Genomic DNA, 16,119 nt, shown 5'->3' on the forward strand with positions numbered 1-16,119 from the left:
CTCTCCAATGACAATCCTGTTTCCAAAAGTGGCTCTCCCATTTCCGCCACCTGGAATCCCATCCCACCTCCTTCCTGTTTACATGAGTCCTATGCACCTCCAAGTTACAACCGCCTTGCTGAAACCTTACCTCCTCTCTTGAGTTCTCACACACAACTGCTGGAACATTTACTGTATTGTTTGGACATTATTTAAACCAAATTTATTAAGCACCTCTCATGCATCAAGCATAAGATTCTCTGTATTGTGATATGTACACACACACACACACACACACACACACACACACACACACACATTTTACTGGAATGTAAGTCCTCCAGGGCAAGGCTCTGTCTCATTCTTTATCCACCATAGTTCCAAAAACAACATTGATGATGGAAAGCATGAAATAAGGTGAGGGATCTGAGCACCATCATTGTGTAGTCACCATGACATGAACCAAGGTTAAGGCAATAGAGATAGTAAGCAAAGGGCTTAGGCAGACTCCGCAAAGACAAATCAGTAAAACAATTCCTTTTTCATTATGGATGAAGAAGAGGAAAGAGTAAAAAGTACCCTGAGGTTCTGAACCTTGAAAATTGACTCAAAGAACCAAATCATCCTTGGAAGCAGGGAGCATAGGAGTTGGGAAGAGGAGCTGCTCTGGAGGCAGGGGAGGTGATGATGATTGAGGATGTGGAAGAGCACAGGTGCAGACCCCCAGTGTTCACAGAGATGTGTCAAGCTGTCTTGCAGCCAGCCAGGGGCATGGAATTTCAGTCCTGGCACTATTAGATCTGTGTATCCAGCCAGTAGCCTGTAATTCTGATGTCCCAAGGGACGTGCTGAAGAACTTCATGACTGTCTTTTTTGTATAAACCACAAAATTCGATGTCTTTCAGACCACTGGCCATGAAGATGCCCAGAAGTTATCCCCATGTGCTACAGGAAATAACAAGGGAACAATATTTATGAATAAAATATAAAACCCAATGTTTTATTCTTAACCACATTTACGATGTAAATAAAGATAAGATCAGAAATGGGAGTGGAGTGAAGATGAGAGAAGCATATGGAGAAAATAAACAGCTCTTACCTTCTTCCCCTTCCCTAACCAATGACAATCAATTGTAATATCTTTTATGGAAACATTTTGTATATTCACTAATTTTCATTTTGGAGGCATATGATAGCATTTGAGGAAGCTGCCTAATGGAGTGTTCACTTTCTGCTTCCTTACCCATCCCAAACTCCTTAGAGAAATATTTCAGGAGGCACCCAACATACAAAATAAAGGAGAAGAGAAGTAAGAAATGCAATTAGTTTTTAAAAATCAAGTCAAGCTTTCAACTGTCTACAGGACACACCCACCTACCTTTTAAGGCGCAGTGAAAGTCACTTTTGTGTGGCTTTTACCAGCATTCTCAAGCAGTATTAATGACGCCTTAATTGGTACTCCAATAGCACCTCACCCATGCTCACCCATTCCTCTGTTGTAGCATTTATCACTTTAAGTTATAGAAGAGTCTATCGCCAGAGCCAAACAGTGAGCTTGTGGGTCCTGTGGGGAAGCGGGGGTTGCGGGAGGGATGTGACTCACCTGATGAGATGTGGCACACACTCAATGTTGGCTGTTTTTGAGGTGAAAGGGGAAGCCACGGATGCCTCCTGCTCTGATAGTGAGATGCCAGCATGTGCCATTTTCAGAGCCTGGAATGATGAATCCATGTTACACCCATGACTCCTCAGGCCAGGATCTAACTATGTCAACACCAAAAGGCTACTATTCATATTATAGTTATAATACTGTATATTTATAATATAGTATAAATGAGATAATCTGCTCCCCATCCATACCACTTTGATATGCAAACACAATACACATAGAAGAGCAAAAATGAAAGCTCTGTCAAGCTAAATCCCTGGTCCTCTGTTTATACTGTCCCTCCACCCAGATTACCCACCCTCTCCTGATCCACAAAGTCACCAACTAAAGAGGCACCAACTAAATAATGATCCAGAGGGAGAAGAGCAAGAGCAGTGTGTGTGTGTGCATGTGTGTGTGTGTGTGCACGCATGTGCATGTATATTGGCTGTGGGGAGTGTTGATGTGATAAGGAAATGGAAACACTTGTTCAAAAAGTCTATTAAAAAGATGAAAAAATTTGGCTGGACATTGGTTGGGGACCTTCAGCATCTCAGTTCTTACACTTAGCAGGCCCTCTTCATGAAAAAAAGAAAGGAAAAGAAGAAAGGGGAAAGAGATCTAATCCCTACCATTCTCTAGTCTGCCTGATCCAGCCAACCAGCTCCTGCTGGGATAGAATGTGGGTGGGACATATAACATCTTCACTACAGACAGAGAGCAGTTCACACTCATCACAGCCTCGTTCCAGCATATGTGCTGTCCCACTGAAATAAGAGTTAATTAGTTTCTCATCAAGACTGGAAACTATCCAGAGAGTGCCCAGAGCAGTCTGGTCAGTAGGCAGGCCGGCAAATCCCTAATCCTACAGGAATTGTGTGGGCATAAAATAAGACTTCGTAGTTCTGTAGTTGCAGTTCTATAGTTCTGTAGAACTACAGAGTACCCAGTATCACAGCCGGTTCATACTAGATTCATGTTCAATACGTTTTTAAACATTTTATTCCTCCTCTTTTCTCCTTAGCATTTTGTATCTCATTACATAATTTAGGGCCATCAACTTTATGCTAGGGTTAGTTTTATGCATGATTCTTTCCCCCATCAAACAATGAACTCTTTAGAAGGCAGAAACCATGTCATTTTAAAAAAGCATTTGACTTCTTAGTTTTATTCTAAACTCCATATAATCAATGGGAATGGATACTATTCTAGATTTTAAAGAACAGACTAACAACTACCTTTCTTCTCATGAAGCATAAGGCAGAAAAGTCTTAATAAATCTCCAATTATGAACACAGTTTTTCACAGAACTTTGGAGAAAATATTTAAGAGGAAAGTAAAACAAATACCCACATCTTATATATCTAATAAGCTTTATAAATACAAAGCAAATTCCCTCATTCCTTGTCCCACAAATTAGCTACTAAAATATGTCCTTATGTACATAATCCACAAGGTATTGTTTTAATCATAAAATCTTTAAAGCTCAGAATATAAAATATGTACTTCCCTTCTATTGTGTATGAGAAGTAATCTGCTGAGAATCACTTAATTTAGGTTTTGGTATAGTATGTAATAACCAAATTGTTTGGTCTAGGATTTCACTGAGTGTGAGTTTTTAGGTAACACCAATTTTAAAAAACTAAACCCAAGGTAGAAATTTGGCATGAATAAATACAATTTAGGTGTCATTCAGTTTAGAACTTTTCCTTCACACAGTTGTGTGACCTCAGTCAAAAAACATAAATTCATCTCCCTCAGTCTTCATTTCTTTATTGATAACATCAAAGATTTAAAACAGCTAGTCTTGTAAAGTCCCTTCTGGATCTAAAATGTGGGAATCTGAGTCATCTTCCCCAGTCTTTATTATTCTAGGAGCTTCCAGAAAACAGCTGATGTGAGTCATTTCACTTTCCCCCTCTCCACTTCTGACCCACACTCAGGTGGAGGTGGACATAAACCACAAAGTGATCAAGTGGTTGCTGACAGGAGGATGGAGAGAAAGACCCCAGGGACCATGGGGTCCTCCAGAGGGATGTTAGCGAGCTGCCCGCGCTAGCAGAAGTCATTTCTACTCACCCCACAGTCATTAGCTCCATCTCCACACATGCCCACGAAATAACTGCAGGGGAAGGATAAGGCAAATGAATAGCTTACCACCTCACCTGAACAATTTCCACCATAACTAACTCACATGCAATATGTGTGTCCGTGTCCCCTGAACACACGAGGAGTCAGGCTGAAGGAAAATAATTTGGAGAGACCTATTCCCAGAGGGAAAAGGCCATCACATTATTTAAATTGTTTCAATCAATCACATTGAAATGGTAGTGAAACTGCCAAGGACGTCAGCAAAACCAGTGATCACACATTTCAAAAGAAGTTCTTTTTGATTATATCCACCAAGGCCAAGCTTAAGAATGTGCAGTCGTGATTATAGCACTTCTCACATGCTTAACGCAGAGATCATAAGCTGATCCAGCTAGGTTTTGGTTGCTGACCACTGTTGCAAGTTCAGACACCAGGATGAGAAGCATTTGGGAAACAGTTTAACAGATATAACTAGAGACATATACTCATATTCTTGATGCAACTCAGAGTGAAAATGAGATAATCTGCTCCCCATCCATACCACTTTGATATGCAAACACAATACACATAGAAGAGCAAAAATGAAAGCTCTGTCAAGCTAAAGAAATTACTGATGCAAGACAGTCTGCTTTCTGTTATAAGTAAATAATACATTATAGGTATTGATTAATGGCAATACTATTAAAGACTCGGAGGTATTTTTCCAAAAATAATTAAAATTGTAAAATCAATAAGGGGAAAAAGTACATTTCTCTTAGAATTTCCTCTTTATTAGTTGATACATAAGAAATGATCATTTTTGAAAGTCAAAAATGGTCAAATGTAGAGATTTATATAGTTCAACCTAAAATTAGGCTAATATAAATGAAAATCACCCTATAAATCTTTACATATATGTGTCATGACTACCCACAAGTATTGAAAATAGCTTCCTTTCTTAAAGTGCATATCTGGTCTTTACGTTACACTGGATATCTTACAACGTCTTATAACTTCTTAGTGTTTCCTGAATTCAGAGAGAGAATTCAGACAATCTTATGCAGATTGATAATGATAAAGGCATGAAGAGGAAGATCAGGAAATTGAGAAGACAGCTCATTCTGAGACAGCATGTGTCTTACTGAATTGATTTTTTTTTAAGGAAAATACAGCTTTTCAAAATTAAGCAGTTAAGTTGGTAAAATTTCTCAGGCATTTGAAAAAGGTAAAATTACTTTCTTCAGCCAATATCATACAATGACCATGTGAGGAAATAGTCATTTTAGACACTGGTTACTTACTCAGCCTCAAGACATTATGGGAGTCAGGCAGTTTTTGAGACTTTTCTGTGAATGCTTGGGTAACAAATAAATAACAGTAAAATGCAGTCTCCTGATTTCACCTACTACTTATCAGCAATTATCTAAAGTTTCACTACTCTCTATTCCTTTCTACTTTCTAGAATCTGCAGCCCAGAAACCATAACATCACCAGCAAATAATAGGTAGATCTGGTCTTAAGAAGAACCATTTTACTTGGATGTGACTGCTCATCTGTATTTTTAGAGGAGATAAAGAAGGACTTTTTCTTGACTTTGGCCTCTATATCTAATCCCTGCCAGCGCTAGATACAGTGAAAATGCCATCCTATCTCTTGCTAAGGGAACTAAAAATTATTCATGTATCTTTTAATGTAACAAGCTGAACTAGTTCTAGGTGATGACTCACATGCTTCTCCATTTTTCTGCTTCTGAGCTATATATCCCCTACCACCACCAATATTTCTTTTCTTTACATCCAAGCAGGGGATCTTCCTCTAAGATATGCTTTGTGGGCCACAGAATGAATGCTTTCTGGGGTGGGCAGCTTCTAAATGATCCCCATCTCCTATTACTCATTCTGCTGTGTGATCCGCTCCCTTGGATGTGGGCTGGACCCTGTGACTTGCGTCTAATGAAGAGAAAACAGCAGAAGTGATGTGATGTCACTTCTGAGATTAGAATATAAAAAACAATGATATTCATCTTGCTGTCCCTCTCTGGTTATTCTTGTTTGCTCACTTTTATGGAAGCCAACTACCACATTGTGATCTTCTTTATGAAATGGCCCATGTCTCAAAGAACTGAGGGTGCCTTCTGTTCACAAGCCAGTAAAAAACCAAGATTCTTACTCCAATGGCCCATGAGGAACTGAATCCATCCAACAACACGTGACTGAGGTTTGTGGCAAATCTGTTCCCAATCAAGAACTGAGAAGATTGCAGTCTTGGCTGACACCTAATTACATCCTCGTGAGAGACCCTGAGCCAAATGACTCAGGTAAGCCACACCTGGATTCCTGACCCACAGAGATGTAAAATAACAGATGGTGTTGTTCTAAGCCACTAAGGTTTTAGGTAATTCAACAGATAACAAATACACTCTCCTTTCATGCAATAACACCTACTTTAATTTCTGAAATTCTTCAATAAGGCTTGATTTCTGCTGAGGAGACATTCTTGCAAAAATGGTTCCATTCACTAGAATCTAAAGAGAAAAACAACTATTGCAATAAGATGAGAAAGAACACTTTTAAAACCAAAGAACAGCCTTGAAAAATCACTCCAGGGCATTGATTTAATACAGCATTGGGTGGTATGTCATTAGACCAAATGTCAGGGAAGGGAACAAAGGGATTTAATGCTTAATGTTGAACTTTCACTTTAAGTCCTCCATCAGAACTCGATTACTTTTTTCCAGACCATTTTTCCAAGATGGGGTGATCTCTGATTAATAACTAAGAAGCAGCAGAGCATACAGAATAAAAATGCTTAAGGAAATGCAGTTCTTTTTACTAAACATCATTCTCCACTTGCAGCATAGGCAGAGGAAAGAGCAATAGACCAGTAGGTGAGCAACAAGATTCTATACCCAGGTGTGCCCCAATTAGCTGTGCAAACCTTAGGCAAGTGACTTAACATCTCTGGGTCTCAGCCTTCCCACATCTACAATGAAAAACTGAACTAAGAGACTTCTAGGAGCTTTTCGGGTCTAGATTCTATCGTCCTTGACTGGTAAGACAACAGAATTTTTAAGACACTGCTAACAGATGATCGCTTCCCTCAGTTTGGGCTCCATGTATCTCCTCCACGTCAACAGCACAACCCTGCACAGTACTATTTTAAAATAGGACACCCAGAGGACAAGATAGCAAACTATTTGGAAAATAAACCATGGAGCCTTTGTTTCCTCCTGCTATAATTTAAGAATCCAGACAGGAAGGAGACCAGGGCTCAGCCTGACATGAATTGGTGGCTTTCAGAGAGAAGCTGTCCCACAAAACAAGCAGCATGTTTGAAACTATCTGGACATTCTCCCAGGTTTGGAATGGGGTGTGGGATGAAGGAGTGAGGCTAAGATTGGACTGACCTCAGGGATGAGAGGATACACCAGCACTCAAACTCAGAAGGGGAGGCCATGTGTACACGTGGGACCTGGTAGGTGTAGGCAGAGCCAGGCAACTTCTGCAGGAGCAGTGCCCCTTTGGTGGTATTTATTCTCTAACTCTGAGAGAACATCAGTGATCATCACTTTCATTACTCTTTTCCCCCTTTTTGCCTCACTAATTTGGAAAGCAAAACCAAACACTTCATTTGTCCAGTACTTACTTTTGGAAGCAAGCTGTTGAAATGCTGATATATCACTTGGTATGATTTCCCAGTCATTGCAAAATGGTAACAGCTCCCTCCTTCCCCATCAGGCACTGAACTGTTTCCAGTGTTAATGTTGGTTTCCTAAAATCAGAAGAACATTATTTCTACAAGGATCTTAAGGAATGTCTCTGCTTTCCTATGTTTTATGGAAAGAAGTTTATTCATGTTGCATAACAGTGTGAGGGTCAGCAGATTCATAATGTGTAATCGGCCCAAGGGACTTTGACCCACAGAAAGAAGACACTGAAAATGTCTCCCCAAAATCATATGAACATATGATACTTTAACAACATGGTTCTGTCCTGGGAGATGTAATACATATGATGTCAGTCTACTGAAGAAATCATTCCAGGGTACCAATTAGTGATTACAGGGAAGAACAGCAAAAGTCTTCCCTCTTCCTTCTTCTCAAGAAAACTTACATTTCCTAAAACCTCTTACCATTCACTTGTTTCAGAAATCATGCCCCAATTTCTCCACTGTGAAGTAGGCAGATTCTTTCTTCAGTGTCTAACTCCTTTTAGCAACTGACCTCTGTTGTAATCCTGCCCCCATAAGTTACCCCTTTTCTCATGGTGCCTAGACCCTCTTCTGTGCCCTACATTCCATTGTACCAGCACTACTCCTTTTCCAAAACCCCTTTCCTCCTATCTTTCAGCTGTCCATATACCCCTCTGGTGGGCCCCCTAAGGGGACAGCATCTAGTGAATGCCTATGCATGCATCATGTTAATTGCTGATAACATTTTTTTATGCAACATTTCTCAGAGGGCCTTACATTTGTGTAGGATTCTAAATTCAAATGGTATAGGAGGTGAGAAAATTTTATTTATTAGAGAACTTTATCTCAGGGAAAGCATTGTATTTGGAACAAAACTTTTTGCTATGCTGAATTGGGAGGCTAGGTGAGACACCCCTCCTCTTTGACCTTCCAACTGCAAAACAGCCAACAAAAGACATACTCTTGGGCATTCCACATGAGACAAGGACAGAAATTCCTTCAGCTTGGAAAAGGAAGATGAGGAGAGGAAGAATGGTGGAAGGAACCAGAGAGGAGGATAAAGGCCTGAGACGGTGATGTGACTTCTCTAGGTAATGAGTAAAACTTCAGTAAGAGTATTAAACTCATAAATGAGTAACGTGAGTGGACTGTTAAAATTAGTAAAGAACCTGAGCACCATCGTGCAGTGAAATCCAGGCAACACACATTGATGCAGAAACAAGTGAATTCACAAGGAAATGCTCACCAGAATTCGCTGAAAGCATAGAGTGCTGTCATCTTTCACTATCCATGTGACTGGAGTTTGAGCCAAGTTAACCCACCTCTTCCTAAGGCAGGGGCAGGGCCACTCTGTACAGTTGTGCAGTTTGTGTACTGCTGGAAGGCTCTTGACTGTGCAAAGGCCCACTCTACAACTAACAATCTGAAAGCTGGTCAGCCTGGAGGAAGGGAGCAGTTTTGTAATTCAGCGCCTGGAGGGCCATCCCTTTGAATCCTCACAAAAGCATAGGTACTATTCTTAGTGAAGGAATGTCAGGCTGCATTCTCATCATATGAAAGAGCTGTTTTATAGCAAGTGCACAGAAAGTTCACAATCTAGAGAAACTCAACACCTGTCCACTTCATGTCACAGGTATAGTACAATCTACATACCCATGGATTTGTGTGGAATCAAACAGGCCTGAGTCTGGTTTCCTGCTCTGCAACTCACCAGTTTGTCTCGGGCAAGCTTACCGCTCTGAGCCTCAGTTTTCTCATTTGTAAAATAGTCTGTCTAACTGCATAGGGTTATTGTGAAGATTAAATGAGAAATGCAGGTGTAAATCAGTACTTCTCCACCACAACTGCACATTCGAATCACCCAGAAGAGGGGCTGATACTGGCTCTTACCCTATGGATTCTGATTTAATTGGTGTAGCCTGCATTAGGAAGTTTAAAACTTCCCCCAGGTGGTTGTAATGTGCAGCCAAGGCCGAGAAGCACTAGTGGAAATGCTTTGCAAACTGTCAGCTCTCGACAGATGTGAGGATTATTAAAGGGATGCCTCCTAGAGCCGAGAGGCAGCTGTGTGTGCCAGGGCTGTATTCCATTGGCCAGGCCCACAGAGGCACCTTCTAACATTTGCTCACATTCTTCCCATGTCCCGTCTCTTGGTTCTCTACTGGCTGCCAGGTCACAGAGGCAGGAACAAACTCTTCTGGTTCATTGGCTTCGACAATGATTACTTGGCTGCCTTGAGGAATCATTTCAGAATTCCTTGCCACAGTAATAGCAGTTTGAAGGTTGTCACCTAGAAGACAAAGAAATTTTCCTTGCTTTATGTATGAACTTCCTCTCAGCAACCAGAGTTGAGATCTTTCTCCTCCACTTTGCTTGGGGCTTTTGGAGGACGTTTATTGCTTTCAGCCTTATTTTATACCCGTTCATCTTCCACTCTGCCCAAGACTTCCCCTAGTGGGCAAACACTATGTTCGCATCTCCTTCCCATGATATTCAGCATCCTTTCCTGTCCATTGGGTATTTCCAAAACATGTGTGAATGTATAAAGAAATGTTTAAGCACTCATGACTAATCCTCAGTGGACAGACAGCTGTTAGTGGTGAACATTATATGATCCCAGTCTGACAGCATAAAAGCATCCTTGGGATCTGGATTCGACTTAAGCAGAGAAAAAAAACACTTAGGGCGAGGCTATGTTTGGGTTTGATGATCACACCCCATGCCCAATCCTACTGCCCTGGAGGACCATCAACCAGTCTCACATTCTTTACACAGAGGTCCCATGAGGATTCTTGATGCCAGCACACCTGTTCCTGTGTTTAAACATTTGCTGTGAGCCTGTTAGCACTGTGCAGTTCCTGGGTAGGAGGACTGGGTCTGAGACAAAGAAAATGAGACACGGTCCCTGTCTCCAAAGTTCCAGGTCCTGTTGCGGGAGCAACAGAGGTACCTGGAACACAGGGTAACAAATTCAGCAGCAGAACATTTTTCTTCTGCTTCAGCTACATGAATACGCTCAGCGCACATGTCTTTTTCTTATGCCTGGGGTATAATCAACTTGTCTGGACCTCTGGAAACACACACCTGTAATCATCACGGTCCTGATGAGGGCCTCATTCAGTTCCTTCAAGACTGGCTTAGTTTCCTTTTTCAAGCGATTCTCCATTATGAGAAGTCCCAGAAATGTTAACTCTGACTCCACTTTCTCTCTTTGGATTTAGGAGAAAATCAATATTAGAGTGTATCCATATAGTGTCAACAGTTGGATTTATTCTTTTTACATTTTCCTTCTAAGTTTTATTAATGTAATACATGCACACATTTTTAAAAAATCAGAAAGAACCTAAGAGCTTATAATGAAAACCAGTAGTCCATGTCTCCACACCACCTCACCCCTCTCCTTCCCAGAGGCAACCACTTCTAAATCTTTAGCTGCTTTTTTCAGTTTTTAACTCCAGTTTTTAAAAACAATGTGCTTATCTTCCAACTCTTCTGTTCTTTTTTAAAAATTATGTTAATCTTACGTATTTTTTAATTTCCAAGAGCTTTCTTTTTTGAGCTTAAAGACTCTTCCCATCATTTAACTTTATTACTTTCTATTATAAATTAGATTAATATTTTCTCATTAACTAGAAAGAAAAGAATCAAAAATATTCTCACCAACTTATTTCAAGTTTTTTGTTAGTATCATAAAGCATTTGATTTTATTTTTAGCAGCTTTATTGAAGTGTAATTCTTATACAAAAAATTGCACATGAAACATATACGAATTCATGGGTTTGAACAACATGCATATACCTGTGAAACCATCACTATAATCAAGATAATAAACATATCCATCACCTCCAAAAGTTTTGTTTTGTTTTGTTTGTGGCAAGAACACTTGAGATCTGGGCTCCTAAGATTTCCATTGTATGGTGCAGTGGTGTTGACCATCAGCAACATGCTGCGCAGAAGATATCTAGAACTTATTCGTCTTGCAAAACTGAAATTTTATGCCCATTAGGCAACTTCTCATTTCCCCATCCCCCTAGCCCATGGTAACTGCCATTCTACTCTCTGTGAGTTTGACTATTTTAGATACCTCCTATAAGTGGGATCATGCAGTATTTGTCCTTCTGTGACTGGCTTATTTCACTTAGCATGATGTCCTCCAGGTTCACCTATGTTGTCTCATATGGCAGATGTTGGGAAAATAGAATAATTTAATCAGGCCCCCTCACCTTAGGTCAGGTTGGGGTTGGTGCATGCGTTCTTTATAAGTAAGCTGTGTGTGGGTGGAGTTAGTGCACCTGTGCAGTGCCGCAACTTGGCTGGCGCCGACCTTGAGCGTCCACCACGCAGCCATGCTCTCCAACCTACGGCTTCCAAGGACCTGTCTGCTGGTTATCTAGCTCATAGACCTGCGTGTGAGGGGTCTGCTGACCCAGCCTAGCGTGTGAAGGGTGTGTGACCCAGTCTGGACAACACGCTTGAGCTCCAGACCCAGCCCTAGCTCCACAGTTGGCCCCGTCAGCAGGATTACAGGCAGGTGAAAGAGTACACAGCAGGATTTCCTTCTTTTGAAAGGCTGAATAATAATCCATTGTATGTAATACTACATTTTCTTTATTCACCCATTAATGGACATTTAGTTTGTTTCCATATCTTGACTATTGTGAATAATGCTTCACTGAACATGGGAGTGCAGATACCTCTTCAACATCCTGATTTCAGTTCTACTGGATATGTACACAGAAGTGGGATTTTGGGATTACTAGATCACCTGGTTATTCTATTTTTAACTTTTTGAAGAACCTCCGTATTATTTTTCATAACAATTGCACCATTTTACATTCCCACCAACAGTGTACAAGGGTTCCAACTTCTCTACATCCTTACCAACACTTGTTATCTTTTGTTTTTGTTTTTTTAAACAGCCATCCTATTAGGCATGAGGTGATCTCATTGTGGTTTTGATTTGCAGTTCCCTGATGATTAGTGAAGTTGAGCACCTTTTTACATACCTGTTGGCCATGTGTATATCATCTTTGGAGAACTGTCTACTCAGGCTTTGCTCAGTTTTTTTTTTTTGCTACTAAGTTATGTTCTTTATACAGTTTGGATGTCACTTCCTTATCAGATATGTGGTTTGCAAATAACTTCTCCCATCCCATAGGCTGTTGTTTCACTCTATTGATTATTTTGTTTGCAGTGTAAAAGCTTTTTGGTTTAATATCTACAATTGATTATTTTGTTTGCAGTGTAAAAGCTTTTTGGTTTAATATCTACACGCAAAAGAATGAAGTTGGACCCTTATCTTATACCAGATAAAAAGATCAACTCAAAATAGATTAAAGACATAAACATAAGATCTGAAACTGTCAAACCCCCAGAGGAAAACATAAGGGAAAATCTTTTTGACATCGGTCTTGGCAGTTACTTATTGGGTATGTCACCAAAAGCACAAGCAACAAAAGCAAAGACAGGCAATTGGTTTTTGTTTCTGTTTTCCTACTCTTGCTCTCATTCACTGCTTCAGGCGCTTTGGCCTGTTGCTCCTCTACAGAATTCCCAGCAACACCAGTGTCAGGGCCTTCTCACCCACTATTCCCATTCCCTGCAACGCTCTTGCTCTGGGTACCTGCATGCCCTGCTCTCTTACTTTACTCAGATCTCTATTCATATGTTGCTCTTCCGAAGACTTCCCTGATCATCCCCGATCAAAATGGCACTCTCTGACTTTTTAAAAAATGCTCTTAACTTGCTTTGTCTTCTTTTTCTTCAGGTCATTACAGAACCCTAGTGAGACAATATTTTATAGATTTATTTTATTATCTATTTCCTCCAAATAGGACATAGGATTTGTGAGAGCAAGTGTTTTATTTTATTCACTTCTGAATGATTCTTCAGTTCCTTAAGCATCTGACACATAGTAAATTTCAATAGAAATTTGCTAAACCAAGAAAGGGGTTGATCTTGTTGAAGTATTTCTTGTGTTTTTTCCGTTTGAGGTAATATTTTTTCCCTAAGTCATCTCAAGAAACTCTTCTACTTCCCCTAAAGAACTCCATTTTTTAGAAGTTTTTGATTTTCCTAAGTAATTGGAAAACTGCTAAATATAATTTGATTCTAAGAAAAATCTAAGCCCTACCCTTTCACCCAATCATCCAATCCTATAATTTATAAATGGGAAAATAGGCACAGAGTGAGGAAGGAGCAATAATTACTGATTATCTTAAAGTTGATGGACTTAGGTTGCAAATTATTATGCCAAGAATATCAGTATCTTATATGAATGGGCAAATTGTATATATAAATGCATATTTCTTTATCAGCAATGCAAATCAAACATAAGTAATACATAGGTTATCTTCTAGTCAGTTTTCCACAGTATTTCTCTTTGCTATAGGTCATTTAAAAACAACCTTTAAAAACTGGGAACATTGAAGAAAAAATAAATTTATATATTATCCTCTAATGAGGACAATTTGTCCTCTTAATGCGATTAAACATACTGAATTTTATTTCTTAGAAGGAAGGGGTTCAATTTGCACTCATTACCTCTCCAGATGTGAGGGAGGTAAAGTACTGATCCTTGAAAGAAGCCAAGTTTGAAGGATTCTAAAAATCTCCTAAAGTGCCAACTGTCTCCTTCCTTTGACCTCTGTATATGTGCAACACTCAAGTAAGTCAGTCACATAATGCTCTGAGGTTGAAGTAAGGTTGTTTGATTTTGGTGGGATGAGAGCTGAGATTAAGGTGGGCCTGAGGCAGTATAGGGCAGAGATAACACCCTAGCACCTGGGAATCAGAAGATCTCAACTGCATCCTTGTTCTGCCACCAGCAAGCATTGTGACCTGAGCAAGTCCTCCCCAGTCTCCTCTGCAATTGTCTATTTATGAATTAGGAGACTGTAAGAGATTGATTCTCCATCTCCAAGAGCCTTCCTTGTGATTTGAGCTGCCCGTCTGTCCAGGCCTCCTTCACTCCATGCACACAGAGCCTGTCCTAGTGTAAATTTCCAAGTTCCTTACCTGGCTAAATGCTGCACTTCTGAAACCTTCCCCATCTTCAAAGCTTTATGGGCAAGGGCAATGACACGGAATCCTTGCATTGTGTAATTCCTCAGCTCCTGTGGGAAATTTGTTGGCACTGTCAGGAGAGAGGGTAGAAGTAAGTATAAAGTCATGTTGAAGACTACCCAGCTCCTAAGCAAGACTCCAGGATGCAGTCACTATATCTTGTTCCAAAAGATAAAAAGTTTCACTATAACTTTCACTCCGTAAGTGTGCTTAACAGAAAATGTACACTTTCAGCCACAGTCCACAAACTTCATCTGTGTGTTCTTATTACTCTCATGGAAATAAATGCCAAGAATGTGCTGGTTATCAACTGTGTTACGGACTGAATGTTTGTTGAATCCTAGTTCTCAATGTGAGGGTATTTGGAGGTGGGGCCTTTGGGAGGTAATTGGGTCATCAGGGTGGAGCCATGAGGAATGGGATCGATGCCCTAAGAAGACATATGAGAGATGCTCTCTCTCTCTACTATATGAAGATAAAGCAAGAAGGCAACCATCTGCAAACCACAATGGGCCCTCACCAGGAACTAAATTGGCCAGCACCTTGATTTTGTACTTCCTAGCCTCCAGAACTGTGAGAAATAAATTATTGCTGTTTAAGCCACACAGTGTACGGTATTTTGTCAGAGTAGCCCCAGCTGACTAAGAAAAACTGAGTGTCAAATAGACTGACTGGATTTAGTAAGGACAGACATCAGAACTATGTCTACTTCAATGAAATGAGAGAAACAGCTGATCTTCTAGATCAGGGATCAAAAACTATGATGCACAGGCCAAATCTGGCCCACTGCTTATTTTTGTAAATACAAGTATACTTCAAAAAGTTCATGGAAAGATTTGTATTATCTTTTAATTCTACTTTTCCACAAACTTCTTGTAGTACCCTTGTAAGGTTTTATTGGAACACAGACAATTGTTTGTTTATTGGCTATGGCTGCTTTGAGGCTACAGTGGCAGTGCTGAGTGGTTGAGACAGATACCATGTGGTTGGCAAAGCTCACACTATGTATTATCTGGCTCCTTACAGACAAAAGTTTGCCAACCCTTGCTTTAGATGATATGTGACACAATGACAGCACATGTATGTTTTGTCATAGTAATCATAACTATATGTATTTATAAAATTTTATGGTTTATAACATGCTTATAAAGGTATCAGAAGGAAGTACCACACAGTGGGAGGTACAGTGGCTTCAGGAGCAAAACTACTACATTCTAGTCTCCACTCCACTACCAACTGGGTCTCTGGCCTTGGTCACGTTAAGTCTCTCTTCCGCACCTCCATTTCTCATCCATAGAATGAGAAGGTTGCAGATCTCTACATCCCCATTCATCTCACACTTTCTGTAATTCTAAAATATTCTGGAAGTGGGGACATAATTTCAAGGTACTTCCTAGGTCTCCATGTTTTAAATACAAGGGGAGAAAACAACACTGAAGATGGCATTAGCATATTTCAGATCCGAGTTTAGGACAATCGGAAGTATTGACAGCACTGCCAGAAGGATAAGAAGTGACAAATGACAGGCCCAACCCTTTACTGATAGAGCGGGGTCAATAGATACAAGTTAAATATCAAGAAGATGCTCACCCGTGTCTGTGTGGGTGAAACAAAGAAAGGATAGGCTGCAGTCTGTGAAGGACAGAGTTAATGAGAGCTGTGAGAAA

At 40.2% G+C, this 16,119-nt stretch overlaps 1 protein-coding gene across 1 annotated transcript in view; it reads right to left on the minus strand.

The window, feature by feature from the left end:
• Positions 1 to 16,119, minus strand: part of ATP13A5 (ATPase 13A5) — a 106,598-nt gene that overhangs the window by 31,844 nt on the left and 58,635 nt on the right. Inside the window, exons 18-24 of the mRNA XM_063107050.1 lie at positions 14,405 to 14,522; positions 10,472 to 10,596; positions 9,517 to 9,677; positions 7,343 to 7,468; positions 6,142 to 6,221; positions 3,707 to 3,749; positions 1,583 to 1,692 (exon numbers count right to left, since the gene is read on the minus strand). Of these exons, the coding sequence (XP_062963120.1) occupies positions 1,583 to 1,692; positions 3,707 to 3,749; positions 6,142 to 6,221; positions 7,343 to 7,468; positions 9,517 to 9,677; positions 10,472 to 10,596; positions 14,405 to 14,522 (763 nt within the window). The remainder of the gene's footprint in view (positions 1 to 1,582; positions 1,693 to 3,706; positions 3,750 to 6,141; positions 6,222 to 7,342; positions 7,469 to 9,516; positions 9,678 to 10,471; positions 10,597 to 14,404; positions 14,523 to 16,119) is intronic.

This window comes from Cynocephalus volans, chromosome 1 (assembly GCF_027409185.1).
Source record: "Cynocephalus volans isolate mCynVol1 chromosome 1, mCynVol1.pri, whole genome shotgun sequence".
Classification (NCBI taxonomy): Eukaryota; Metazoa; Chordata; class Mammalia; order Dermoptera; family Cynocephalidae; genus Cynocephalus; species Cynocephalus volans.